Consider the following 12,800-nt stretch of genomic DNA (forward strand, 5'->3'; position numbering starts at 1 on the left):
GAAACAATGCTTCCCTTCCTATTTAATCCAAGTACAAATAATGCATTTAAAAAAAATGTAACACTATTGTAAGTGAAGAGTCGCATTCTATGGGTATTTTCCCCTTAAATAATCAGGGACACAATAAAGACAACTTAAGTGATAGAAGATTATTCTTGTAAGACACAGAATCTTTGCTATTTAGGCAGATTACATGTAAGGTAAAGAATAATCTTTCAAATCGTAGGTGGAAGCATTAATTACTAAATAAAGGAAACAACCCCATCTAAACTGAGGGAGTACTCTAAACATTTTAACGTATTTCGTAGCTTCTTTTCAGACTCAGGTATTATAAACGAAGGCAAATAAAATTCACTTTCTAAGTTTTGTCATTTTTTTTAATACTCTCATATTCCTTTACAGGATCTGTGAGGTCAAAATAATTTTCATAATAATATTAAGATGTTATGTGTTTTTTTTTGACTCTCATCCTCTCAAATTCATGAAATTTGGTGTCAAGAAAGGGGTAGCAGTGTACCATGCCTCACATGAGTATAGAGTGGAGTTTTCCAGAGGTTTTGTGATGTGTGATAATGCAATGGATTAAATGCCAAAGCAGATACAAGCATCCAGCTTTCTTCTGTAAGGCAAGATAGTAAACAGATTTGCAAAAATGTGAAACATGCCATTCTTTTCATGAAAATTTTTGTTTCGAAAAATATAGTTATTTTTCAGAAAAAATAGGTCATTTACGTCAACATGCAACGTGCTAATCATTACTACTTTCCAATGAATCGATAAATATTTTTAAATTTTCTCATATTTTAGTCTCTAATATGGTTAATTTCAATAGTTATAACTAACATTATAATCCACATAAACAAAAGCTCTTTGAGGTTCTCAATAATTTTTAAGCATATAAAGGGTTCTGGAACCAAAAAAGCTGCTTCAGGAAAAAAAAAAAACTATTCTTTTTCCTTGAAAAACAAAAGCACATATACTGTTGTAATTCTCTGTCACTGTTACTCCTTGAAGAGCCTCAACCACCCATACTAATTATAACTTTTAACGAAAGTGACTAATTTCTAATTTAAAGAGAAAAGTGCAGGGTGGATATAATTGAGAACTGTCTGGCATATATAAGCATGTTAACAGACTAGCAGAGTTTAAGACTACACATGACAAAACTTTCTATAGCCACACAAATCCTTTTGATAACTTCCTAAAGTGGAAAAAAATGAACAAATTGATTACACAACTCCAAGATAGAGCTTCTCCATAGCATTTCAAATAAGAAGCAAAAATATATAAACTTAGAATTAGGCTTAGTTTAAATCAATGTTGCAATATTCTATTTTACTTAAAAAGTATCCAGCTGTGCAACAATTATCCATTAATTAACTCAATTTAATGTCAGTACACACTTTTTTAAAAGGTGCTTAAAGATCTTGGAAATTATCTTCAAGCTGGCATACCAGGAAGCATAGTTACTGTTGAAATAAAGTTTGTCAGAATGCTGATTTAATGTAGTTGAAAAGAAATTTACAGTTTTCATAATCATAAACATTTTTAGAAATAATGTTAATTTATTTGATAAGTAAGCCTGTGTAAGTTTAGGAAAAATACACCCAAGTAAAATAAAATGCATACTTAACACTGACAAAACAGAGAAAAGACTTAATTACCAAAATTTTATATTAATTATGTAATCTTGGGTTCTTAAAATGTTTCTGGATCAATTTCTGCAAGAAGATGTTTTATTAAAGTCTAGAACATTTAAAGTATTAATGTAACCAAGCAAGGGCTTGTGTGCCCATGCCACAGAAAGCCAAACTCTGACAGTGGGAGTTTGCAGCAAAGTAAGGGTTTATTTGCAGGGCACCAAGCAAGGGAGTGGGATACAAGTCTCAGATTCACTCCATCTTGGTCTCTGAGTTGGAGATGTTTTGAAGGGGAAGAACAAAGAAACTGGAATTAATCATTGTCTTGTGATATTTCTGTGACATTTCTCAAACATGATTTCAGGAGTCAAGATGTCTCTGGTTTAGGATTCTCTGGCCATGTGGTCCATGGCTCAGGGGTCTGTGAGCTCATCTTGCCCTGGAGAAACAACCTGAGTTTTTACCGTAATGATGATATCTACAACAACAGCAATTTTAGTCACCTGACTCTGGTTGGTTAGTGGTCAGTTAGCATAGGATTGAGGTCAGAGGGCACAAGAAAGGGAAAAAAGTTTTGAATAGATAGATTAATCATTAACTCGGTAAGGAAACTGTTTTAGCAGGGCTCAGTTTCATTAGATATTCAATTTTCTTATTTTCTGGAAATTTAAGACTATTCAATTTCTGTATGTGCTTATTCTCTCTATGACCTCATCAGAACAGTGCTCCTTTAATTTATATCTTCCAGATACAGGAAAAGATATCAAGGACACAAGATCTTTCTGAATTACAGAATATTTTGGAATATTTTTTGTCTTTATATTCCAATAAATATTCATACTTTATTCCTCTTATTGGGCAGAAAATATGCTTATATTTTATTATTTAGCCATGATCTTTCTACATTTATTGTTATTATGAAACTAGTTTTATTAATTCATGAAATTTGGTACCAAGAAAGGGGTAGAGCATACCACCCCTCAAAAAGACATGTACTCAAGCTACAAGATTTAGACAAACAGTCTTGTTAGAAATAGGCTTAATAGGTTTTTTTAGCCCATGTTCCAGGCTTAATTCACCTCCAATCCTTCTTGTGTTTAAGAGTTTCTTCTCATACCTTCCCTTCTGTATTTAACCAGGCAGAGCAAAACATCCATATTAGCTAAACTGAAATTTTAAGTAGGAAATACAGAAAACATTAGAATGAGATAAAGCAGGCAATGATCTTAGTAATGGTGGAAGGACAAAGAAGAGGAGTCTTGAGAAATCGCCTCTCCCGTACCTGATTGCCTAAGTATAATATATATGTGGTATTTATTCATGCTAATGTATAATTTTACATTTTATTATAATTTAAATTTATGGTAATTCTACGTTTTAAATGGTTCAATGGATGGGTTCAATGACAGAGATGTAGGCTTCAGGCCTTAAAGCCTCTATTTTACACACAATGCTTGCTAATGGAGATTACCGTTTCTCTGCAGCTTCCAAGACTCTGTAGGCCTCTGGCTTCTTGAGAACCACAGTTGGAAGAAGAGCCCAGGCTAATGAGCGATTTTTTTTAAGACTGATTGACTGATTGATTGATTGATTGCTATGTTGGGTCTTCGTTTCTGTGCTAGGGCTCCCTCCAGCTGCGGCAAGTGGGGGCCACTCTTCATCGCGGTGCACCTGCCTCTCGCTATCACGGCCTCTCTTGTTGCGGAGCACAGGCTCCAGACGCGCAGGCTCAGTAGCTGTGGCTCATGGGCCCAGTCGCTCCGCGGCATGTGGGATCTTCCCAGACCAGGGCTCGAACCCGTGTGCCCCACATCAGCAGGCAGACTCTCAACCACTGCGCCACCAGGGAAGCCCTAATGAGCGATTTTTAAAAGGCACTTTTTTTTCAGATGCCCTCAACAGACTTGAAGTAAAACCGTCGCTCAAATGTATCTTGGCTAAAGAATCCCAAATTTCTATATCATTAAAAGATCTGTGGTACCCGAGCAAGGATGCAAACACAAGAGTGAGAGGCTTCATGATTATTTTTTTTAAACCCCACTTTTGAAAAAAATAAATTTGTCAATCCCCACCTCCTTAACTGTGAGGGTCCCATGAGCTTCTACACGCAAAGGGCTTAAAACAGTGTCCCGCACATAGGCCAGGAACACTCTTTGCTCCCTACCCATCACCGGCGACACAGATCAGGTGGCTGCTGCCCCCTGGCGGCCAAGGCCGACTTCCGCTCTCCGTACCTTGCGCAGTTGCGGCGTCCACGTGGGCTCCACGGCGTCCACGTGGGCTCCGCGGCGTCCACGTGGGCTCCGCTACGTCACATCCGGCCCTTGATATTCAGGGTTGTGGCTCACGCGCGATGAAGTGCGTGTTTGTTACTGTAGGGACCACCAGCTTTGACGACCTTATTGCGTGTGTATCGGCGCACGACAGTTTGCAAGTGAGTGGGGAAGGCGAGCGGGAGGCGGGCGGAAGGCGAGCGGGAGGCGGGCGGGAGGCGGCGGGACTCCCCGCGCTGAGCTCGCCGCTCGCCGCCGCCAGCCTGACCGTTAACCTCGGTAACCTTGCCTGACTGTTGCATTCGGGAGGAATCCCCGGCAGCTCAACCTCTGGTGCCGCCGCTCCTCAGCCGGCTCCTCCCCGCGCCTGACTGGGCTCTCCTTCAGCTCCCCCGCTCCTTAGGGTCCTCCGCCTCCTCTTCCCGTTCCCCACAGCTTTGCGGGGCCGTTCCTCCCCGTCCTTTCTCCGGCTTCTTCTTTCTCCCGTATTTTCTCCACGGATTCTCCGCCTCCGCCTCTCCGTCCTCCGGCTTTGCCCCTCCTTCCAGCGGCTCCACCTCTCCGAGCCGGGGCTCCGGCCCGCCTCCCGGGCCCGGGCCTGCGCCTGTGCCCGCCTCGCTGGCCGCTCCTTGGGGCCGCGCGGTCGACGCGCTCCGTCGGGTTCTGCCCGGCCCGACCCGGCCGGACCGCTCGGCGCCCTGCCCCGGCCCTGCCCCGCCGCGCTCGGGCCGCGGTCTCCATGCCTTACCTCCGGCTCAGGCACCCTCGCGGCCGGCGTCCCCGCGCGGCGCGGCGTCCCCCAAGCGCGCCCTCTCCTTAGGGCTCGTGGTTCGCGCAGCCCCAGCCGTGTGCTATGACGACGCTGTTCCTTGCCCTCCCTCCCTAGTTTGCGACGCTTTTTTCAGAGTCTTTGCGTTGGTCTCCTAGTTCTTGCTGGGCCATTTCTGTCACGACGGGATGACCTGGGGCGTTTAGATTCCTTAGGGCTAGTGAGGTGCCAGGTCGGGGCCCGGGACGGGGGAAAAAGGAGCCGTTTGAAAAACTAACGGGCTCCATCCAGTTCGACTGTTCGGCAGCTCGTGCTCCGATTGGGTAGTTTGTTGTCGATATTACTGTTTTTACAGTAGCCTGTTTAAAAGGCCCGCTTTTTCTTTTTTCCCGCTTCAGATAATCCAGAGCCTCGGTTACAACCGACTTGTCCTACAAATAGGTAGAGGAAAGGTGGTACCTGAACCATTCAGTACGGAGTCATTTATTCTGGATGTTTACAGATACAAGGATTCATTGAAAGAAGACCTTCAGAAAGCAGATCTTGTTATTAGTCACGCCGGTAAAGTGCCGTAGAACCGTCCGGTTTGGTTTTTGATAGACAAGAAATAAGAACAGAAACTCGAACTTTTCTGATGTAAAATAAAATCACTAGGGTAACTCACCGGTAGCCCTTTTGAATAAAATACTGATTTCAGTATAGCAGTCGGGAACATTATTGGAGAGAATTTATAATTATGGGTGATAGAAAAATGGGAAATCAATCACTGAAGCCCAACTTTACAGTCAGAAATTCTAAACACAGGCAAAATAATTTATCCAGTGACATGTGTCAAGAGTTGTCAGTTGGAATTAGTATCTGGGCTTAGGTCAGCAGGAATGTTCAGCCAGCTAATTGGTCGGATTGGTCATTGAGAATTTGGCTTTGGAAGACTTTTTACATTTCTATTAAAAGGTTAAGTAGGGCTTCCCTGGTGGCGCAGTGGTTGAGAGTCTGCCTGCCAATGCAGGGGACACGGGTTCGAGCCCTGGTCTGGGAAGATCCCACATGCCGCGGAGCGACTAGGCCTGTGGGCCACAACTACTGAGCCTGAGTTCTAGAGCCTGTGCTCCGCAACAAGAGAGGCCACGATAGTGAGAGGCCCGCGCACCATGATGAAGAGTGGCCCCCACTCGCCGCAACTAGAGAAAGCCCTCGCACAGAAACGAAGACCCAACACAGCCAAAAATAAATAAATAAATAAATTTATTAAAAAAAAAAAAAAAGGTTAAGTAATTTGTCCTGTCAGTAAGCGGCAGACAGATAACAGTCTGGTGCTGGCATCGTCTACCCAAAAAGGATTTGTCTGCTCGCTTAGCAGTCTCCTTGCTCCCATTTAAACTATCTAAATGAGTTTAGAGTTAAAAGTTGAATTGACCCAAATATTGTATATATGCACGTTTGTGGAGATTTATCCTTGACTATTTTGACAAGCAGACTCCTAAGGAGTGGTCAGTTTTCCTTTATTGGTACTTGTCACTACTGAAGGTTTGCTTTTTTACTTGTGTTTGAATAGAAGTGCAGCATGGCTTCATGTACAGTATGTTGAACCTGAATCTTATTTGGATTCAAGGCCCATGCCCAGGGCATACAACTAGAGGGCAAGTTGCAAAGCACTGATATTGTTGGCAGTGATAAAGAACGTGTTTTTCAAGTCAGGTTTGTAACAACTAGAGACCACTCATAACTATTTTTTGTCATTTTGGATGTTTAATTAAAAGGTTTGATTTGTCGTGTTGCCAACTAAATTTTTCATCTTTTGAGTTCTAGTTATAAGGCCTGGTGAAGCACCGTAACTTTTTTTTAAACTGTGTTAACAAATTTGGTATATTTTCGTAGGTGCAGGGAGCTGTTTGGAGACTCTGGAAAAAAGAAAGCCCCTCATAGTGGTTATAAATGAAAAGTTGATGAACAATCATCAGCTGGAATTGGCAAAGCAGCTACACAAAGACGGGCATCTCTTTTACTGTACCTGCAGGTATACTAGAGACTGATTATTTGATCTCTTGTCTTAATTCCTTCCTAGCTATTCTTACCCACCTGCCTAACCCACCTGTATCTTTGATCTCTTACCTTCTCCCACTTAGCAAACATTTTGATTTTCTCACCTGTAAAACCTGCTCATTTGTCTTCTACTTTGACTGTGATATCTGTGTTGTATTTCTTTCAGTGTTTATGCTTATTTCATTGCATGTGAATATCTGAATGTGTGTGTGTGCACGTATCTGTGTGTGTTCATCTGGGTGTGCAGGTCTCTGAGAATATAAACTTTTGCGTTCATTATTTTTCATTATTCAAGGAAGGCATTTGCTTATTTTTAATTAAGGTTTTGCCTTCAGTAAATCCACTGGAATCCCTAAATTAAACTTACTCATTCATTCAACTATACCTAATACATGGCAGGCATTGTTTTTGGTGCTGTGGATAACAGTGGTAAACATGACATAAAGTCCCTGCTTTCATGGTGCTTACGTTCTAGTGGTGGGAGATAGACAGTAAACAGTTCATAAATAAGCAATCGAGACAATTTCATATGGTGAAATGTGTTATGAAGAAAATAGGGCAGGGTGATGTGATAGCTGGGGTGAAAACTAATTAGAATGGTCAGGGAAGGCATAACTGGGTATATGACATTTGAGCTGAGACCTAAATAACCAGGAAGAGCCAGTCATGTGAAGCTCTAGAGGCAGAAAGAACAGCAGCAATTGCAAAGGCCCTAAGTTGGGAATGAGCTTGGAGTTTGGTGTGTTTGAGGAACAGAGGGTTAGTGTGGCAGGAGTACAGTAAGCAAGGGAGAGAATGTAGTATGAAGATGAAGCTGGGTGGGGATAGTTCACAGAAGAGTTCTGATTTTATTCTATGTTTAATAAGAAACCGTGGGAGTATTTTAAGCAGAGGAATTGCTTTATGGTAAGGAGTATTATTTTCTAGAAGTATATTAGAATTCAGCAAGAACTGATCAACATCACAATAGAAGGATGAAGAAAATTGCTGGTTTTCTATTAATTCTTCTTCAGACACTAGAAGCTTGCCAAGGGGTCAGGTCAGTAATTCCCAATTGTTTGACTTTCAAAGCTATCCTAATTTGATGTTTTAAAGAGAAAAGACCTCATACAAGTATTACAAAATGCATATTTCTTATGTTATAATAAATTGAAATTAATTTGAAAATAAACCTTAGAAAAAACTGGTTAGAACATAAGCTTTTCTTTTAATTTTATTGCTTCTGTGTTTTAGGCACTCAGTAAATACTTGTTCATTCATTATTTATTGGGCACATACTGTGTGCCAGGCCTTATTCTAGGCACTTGGCATCATCAGTGAACAGAAAACAAAGTTTCCTATTCTCATTGAAAGGAGACAGATTTATTGATTGTTCCAGGAGCAATGGTTGGTGTCCTAATCCCTATAATGACGGAGGAGAGGGAATGTCAGGGTGGCTTTGTAATATGGAAGCCATTCTTAAAATATTGTGAGTGAGGGGAGAAGCTAGGTAATCAAAATTATGTGGGCTTCAGATAATGGGCATATCTGTCCTTAGGTAGTTGAGATTGTTAGGGGTTAATACTAATACCATTTATGAAGAGGAATCAATGTTCATCTTCCTTGGTTTATGCAAGTCAATTTTTCCAGACACTTTTGATGAGTATTTTCATTCTAAATATTAAATCAGCTTCGATTTTTATGTTAGTACATTAAAAAGGGGAAAACATTGATTTCACAGACACATCCTGACTCTCTAGTCAGGCTGAAAAAGGAGCTGTACAAATCTCCAATTTATTAATTTTTTTCAGTTTTAGAATTCCTTTTTTCTTGTATTAATTTCAAGAAAGTCGCACACGTGGATGCCATAAGGAGAATCAATAATTGGTTGTATTTTTATTTTAGGTATATCATTTATTTGCCCCAAATGTAGGCTGGATGATTGTCTGTTCTAATTTAAGTGGCTGGTTTAATTAAATTTCTGAAGTAATAGTTTTATGTTGTGAGTCTGAACCTTATTTCCAACGTGCATGGCGACTGTATGTTGCTTAGTTATATATGGATTTATGGTAGTAAATTACTAGCAAAAATTATTTCACAATCTTCATGCATGGTCTAGTAGTCTCCCCAGCTTATTGTTCTTGTCTTGCAGCTGTTACTTTTGGTTTCATTTATTCTGTTTTCATAAATTGAGTTTGCTTCAAGTTATATCAGCCCAGTCCTGAGAATCGTGTTCCAAAGCCACGTGACCACATCTTTCATGAAATAACATTTCTGAAATATTTCAGTTGATGTAAAAGATAAAATGTTGAATTGCTATTGACATGTAGTGGTCTTTGTATTATTTTATTATTGTGTATACCTATAATATTAAAATACATTGAAATTCACATATACAGTTTGAGAACCATCACAATATTCTTGGACGTTAGATTCAGTCATCAAGTGGGCAGCATTGAATTATGGAATTTTCTCCCATATTACCTAATATTTTTCTTCTTTTGTTTTAGCACGCTTCCTGGGCTGTTACAGTCAATGGACTTTTCAACACTGAAATGTTTTCCTCCTGGCCAGCCAGAAAAATTTTCTGCATTTTTGGATAAAGTTGTTGGATTACAAAAATAAACACTAAACTCTCAACACTTTAAAAACACCCCTCAAATTCAACTTATGGAATGTGGTTAAATCAAATTAAATACAGAGTATATACTTGTAGAATAATATAAATTAATAAGTCTCCCACATCTGTAGAATGTATAGAAAATTTTATGGTGTGAATGTTAGCATTTGGCTCCAAATTCTAATTGCAATTTCACAAATTTATTAGATTTTTCCCTAATCTTCATGTTTTAGTAAAAGAAGTATGTAGTGAGCATTCACATGTTTTATTCTAGAATCCCAGATGGATTTGGAATCATGAAAAAAATGAATTAAATATGAAAACTTTGACAAAAACCTCAAATGTAGTTAATTTGATATTAGAGTAAAAAATGAAACAGTAACAAACTTGTAAAAAAAAATTGAGTCAGAATCTTCAGCTTCATAATCCAAGGAACCAAATTAAAAAAAAAAGACCAACAAAAATGATGGATTGTGTTCTGTGAAATAAAAAGCTCAATAGTTACCTTAAAAAGGTAGCAAGTCAGTTGATCTATTGTACTTCGAGAAACTACTGTTATCCTGAAGAATAGAGTGGAGTGGGTGTGTTCACTGTTTTCCTGTAAAATATGAATAGAAAGTGACAAAAATAATCTTGCCCAATGTCAAAGCTTTACTGGTTTGAGAAGAGTAAATCAAAAAGCACTTGTGCCAATAGGACTTGCTGTTATTTTTTAAGGACCCTCCCCCCACAGTGGTATTGAAACATTTACTGTAGCATCATAGAGGAATTTATGCCCTTATAAAATTAGTTTTACAAATGAATAAATGATCTGATGTGTGTAATGGCCTAAGTATATGGTTTTAAAATTCACGTAACTCAAAATAGATACTTTATGAAATTCTGATTATGGTAAGTGGTTTCAAGACCTATAAAATAAACTAGATTATTCATAAGTATTGATAGTTTTCTGGTAGAAAGTTTAGATATAATTCATCCATAAAAATAGAGCATTCACTATAAAGATTCGTTTTTGATTGTATTATCCCAAAATGTTGAATATTCTAAACATTTTACTTGGGATGCATTATATAATGTTTCTGTAGATTTATTCTCCTGATTGTGTTTTACTTAGGCTAATATTAAAATAAATTCTTACTAATGGTAGAAGGTGGTGGCTGAGAAGTACTCTGGGCAGCAGGAGGATACCAACTTGGATTAAATTTTGCTGAGAATAATCTAAAAAGTGAGTAATCTACACAGTTGAGAATTCACAGCACCATAATCGTAATTGTATATTAATGTTAACCTAATGCTGTAGGAAAGGCCCTATTCAAATCCATAGAGAGAATTTCACTTTTCTGGCCTCTCTTTTAAATATGTTTCTCTAGTTTGAGAAAAAATGTGGCTTAAAATTTATGTTGATCACTCAGTCTTTAATTATCTTATGTCATGAAGGATTAACCATAGAGAATCAGAAACAAATGAAAGGGTCTACTCAAACATTAGACAACTAAAGAGGAACATAGGGCCCCAAATCCTCTGCTGCTTTCCCACAAGAGCACATAACCCAGATTCCATTATTTCATTTAGCAGAGGCTTAAGCCAGTGGTGTCAATTGTGTGTAGTGACATCTCTTGACTATACCTTTGTAAAATTTTACATCTGTTGTGGGGTTTAAAAATCAAAGGATATCTTAGAACCATTTTGATTTGGCAGGAATCCTCAAGATCATGTAGTCCAATCCCTTCATTTCACAGATGAGGAAGAAGCCCAGAGGTTACAACTTGTCTAAAATAACAGCCTTTGGCAGCGCTGCCACTAGAAGCAACTTCTTGACTCCCAGTCCTCTGCTCTTTCTACCATACCATAATATATGTTGTAAGCTTTTTGTTTCTTTATATTTGTTTGCCTAGTATTTACTTTAGTTACTTTAATCCCTTCCAAGGGAGATTTTCTTCATTTCCAGAAGTTTAATTATTTTAGTAGGAATTTCACAGTTCACTAAATTGGGTTTTCCTTTGGTGTATTGCAACCTTAGCTGGGACTTAGAAACCGGTGATTCCTGAGTTTTTGGAATCTAGCAAAATGCCACGGTATAGCATTGATACTAGATTGAACAAATAAAGACTTTAAGACAAAGAATTGCAGATTTTTGGAATTGGTAGAGAATTTTAAAAATACCTAGTGCAAACCATTCATTTTACAGATGAGGAAAGAGGCTAGGATAAATTAATTGCCCAATTAGAAGGGTATTTCTAATTGGTCCTTAAGAAAAAATTCATGGTAATAAAAATTCTATTTGAAATATTTACCCAATAAAATTTGTTTAGTTTCATTACCTGACAGGGCTTCAGATTTTTGAAATCAGTGTGTAAGTGCAATGCAGTTTATGTAGCAGTTTTCTGTTGAGAGGTATTTAGATATCCAGGGATGAGGAAGTGAAAGAGAAAGTTTAGTATTTTGAGAAATTCACATCATTGGTAGGTGCAGAGGTGGACAGGTAATAGAAAGTTGATGGATGTTGGAGTAGGTGAAAAGTGATGTGAAGTTATAGTATGCTTGGGAAGTAAGGATTTTAGATGACTACGTGCTTATAATTTGGAAGGAAAGAGAGTTAAGGATTTGGTGTTAGGTAAGATAGTACAACTGATGAACTTGATGCAGGGTTCTGTAACATTGAAAAGTAGTCATCTCAAAGTATTATCAAGTGATTCTAGACACCAAGAACCTGTATCAGAGCACTGCTTTGTATGCTTTTAAAGGCAAATCATGTGGACACAAAGGGCAATATAAAAATGTATACCACTTTGATAATTTGAGGAAGTTTTCCAAGACTAAGGATGTCAGGAATGACTAACAGTAATATAGATATTTTTCTTGGTCCTTTATTATAGTATAAGCACTTAATCCCTGTGATTTATTAAAAATAGGAAATTATCAGAGATGACCAAAAATCTTCATGTGGTCTGAGAAATGGGATGTATGGCCAGATTACTTGAAATTGTTTATTGGGGAAAGATTTGGACGGGGTGGTCCTGATAGCTGTGTGGTAATCAATTTTCTGCTGAACAATTAGTACCATATTTTTATGGGGGATAAGAATATGATAAGAATCTACTTTTTGTATCAGCAGGACTCAAGACATGATTCCTGCTCTGGAGGAACTCTTAAGTATAGTTGAGGAGGAACTATATATTCATGCGTCCTCTGCCTGAAAAACAGTTGGCTATCCGTAAATGATAAATGCACTTCTGTAACTTAGTATTCTTTTCTCATCTTGATTAGGTATTGGGTCTAGGAAACATTGTCATCTTGCACACATTCATTTCCTACTCTCCTTGACTTCAAAATATCTAGTATGTCTCTTGTTCAGGAGAAAGATGTGACCATCGCATTATATGGTGAAGTTTGTAGGATCAAGCATTTATAGGAATGGCATCTGAAACATAGTAGTGCTGATCCTATGTAATGTTCTAATGGTATTTAAGGGTCTG

General features: G+C 38.6%; 1 protein-coding gene across 1 annotated transcript in view; it reads left to right on the plus strand.

Annotated features, from left to right (window-relative positions):
• Positions 1 to 3,943: 3,943 nt before the first annotated feature.
• ALG13 (ALG13 UDP-N-acetylglucosaminyltransferase subunit) overlaps positions 3,944 to 12,800 on the plus strand; it is a 67,096-nt gene continuing 58,239 nt past the window's right edge. Inside the window, 3 exon segments of the mRNA XM_059911942.1 lie at positions 3,944 to 4,074; positions 5,081 to 5,243; positions 6,561 to 6,699. Coding sequence (XP_059767925.1) covers positions 3,994 to 4,074; positions 5,081 to 5,243; positions 6,561 to 6,699 — 383 coding nt within the window. The 5' untranslated portion in view covers positions 3,944 to 3,993.

Source organism: Balaenoptera ricei, chromosome X (genome assembly GCF_028023285.1).
Source record: "Balaenoptera ricei isolate mBalRic1 chromosome X, mBalRic1.hap2, whole genome shotgun sequence".
In the NCBI taxonomy this organism is placed as follows: domain Eukaryota; kingdom Metazoa; phylum Chordata; class Mammalia; order Artiodactyla; family Balaenopteridae; genus Balaenoptera; species Balaenoptera ricei.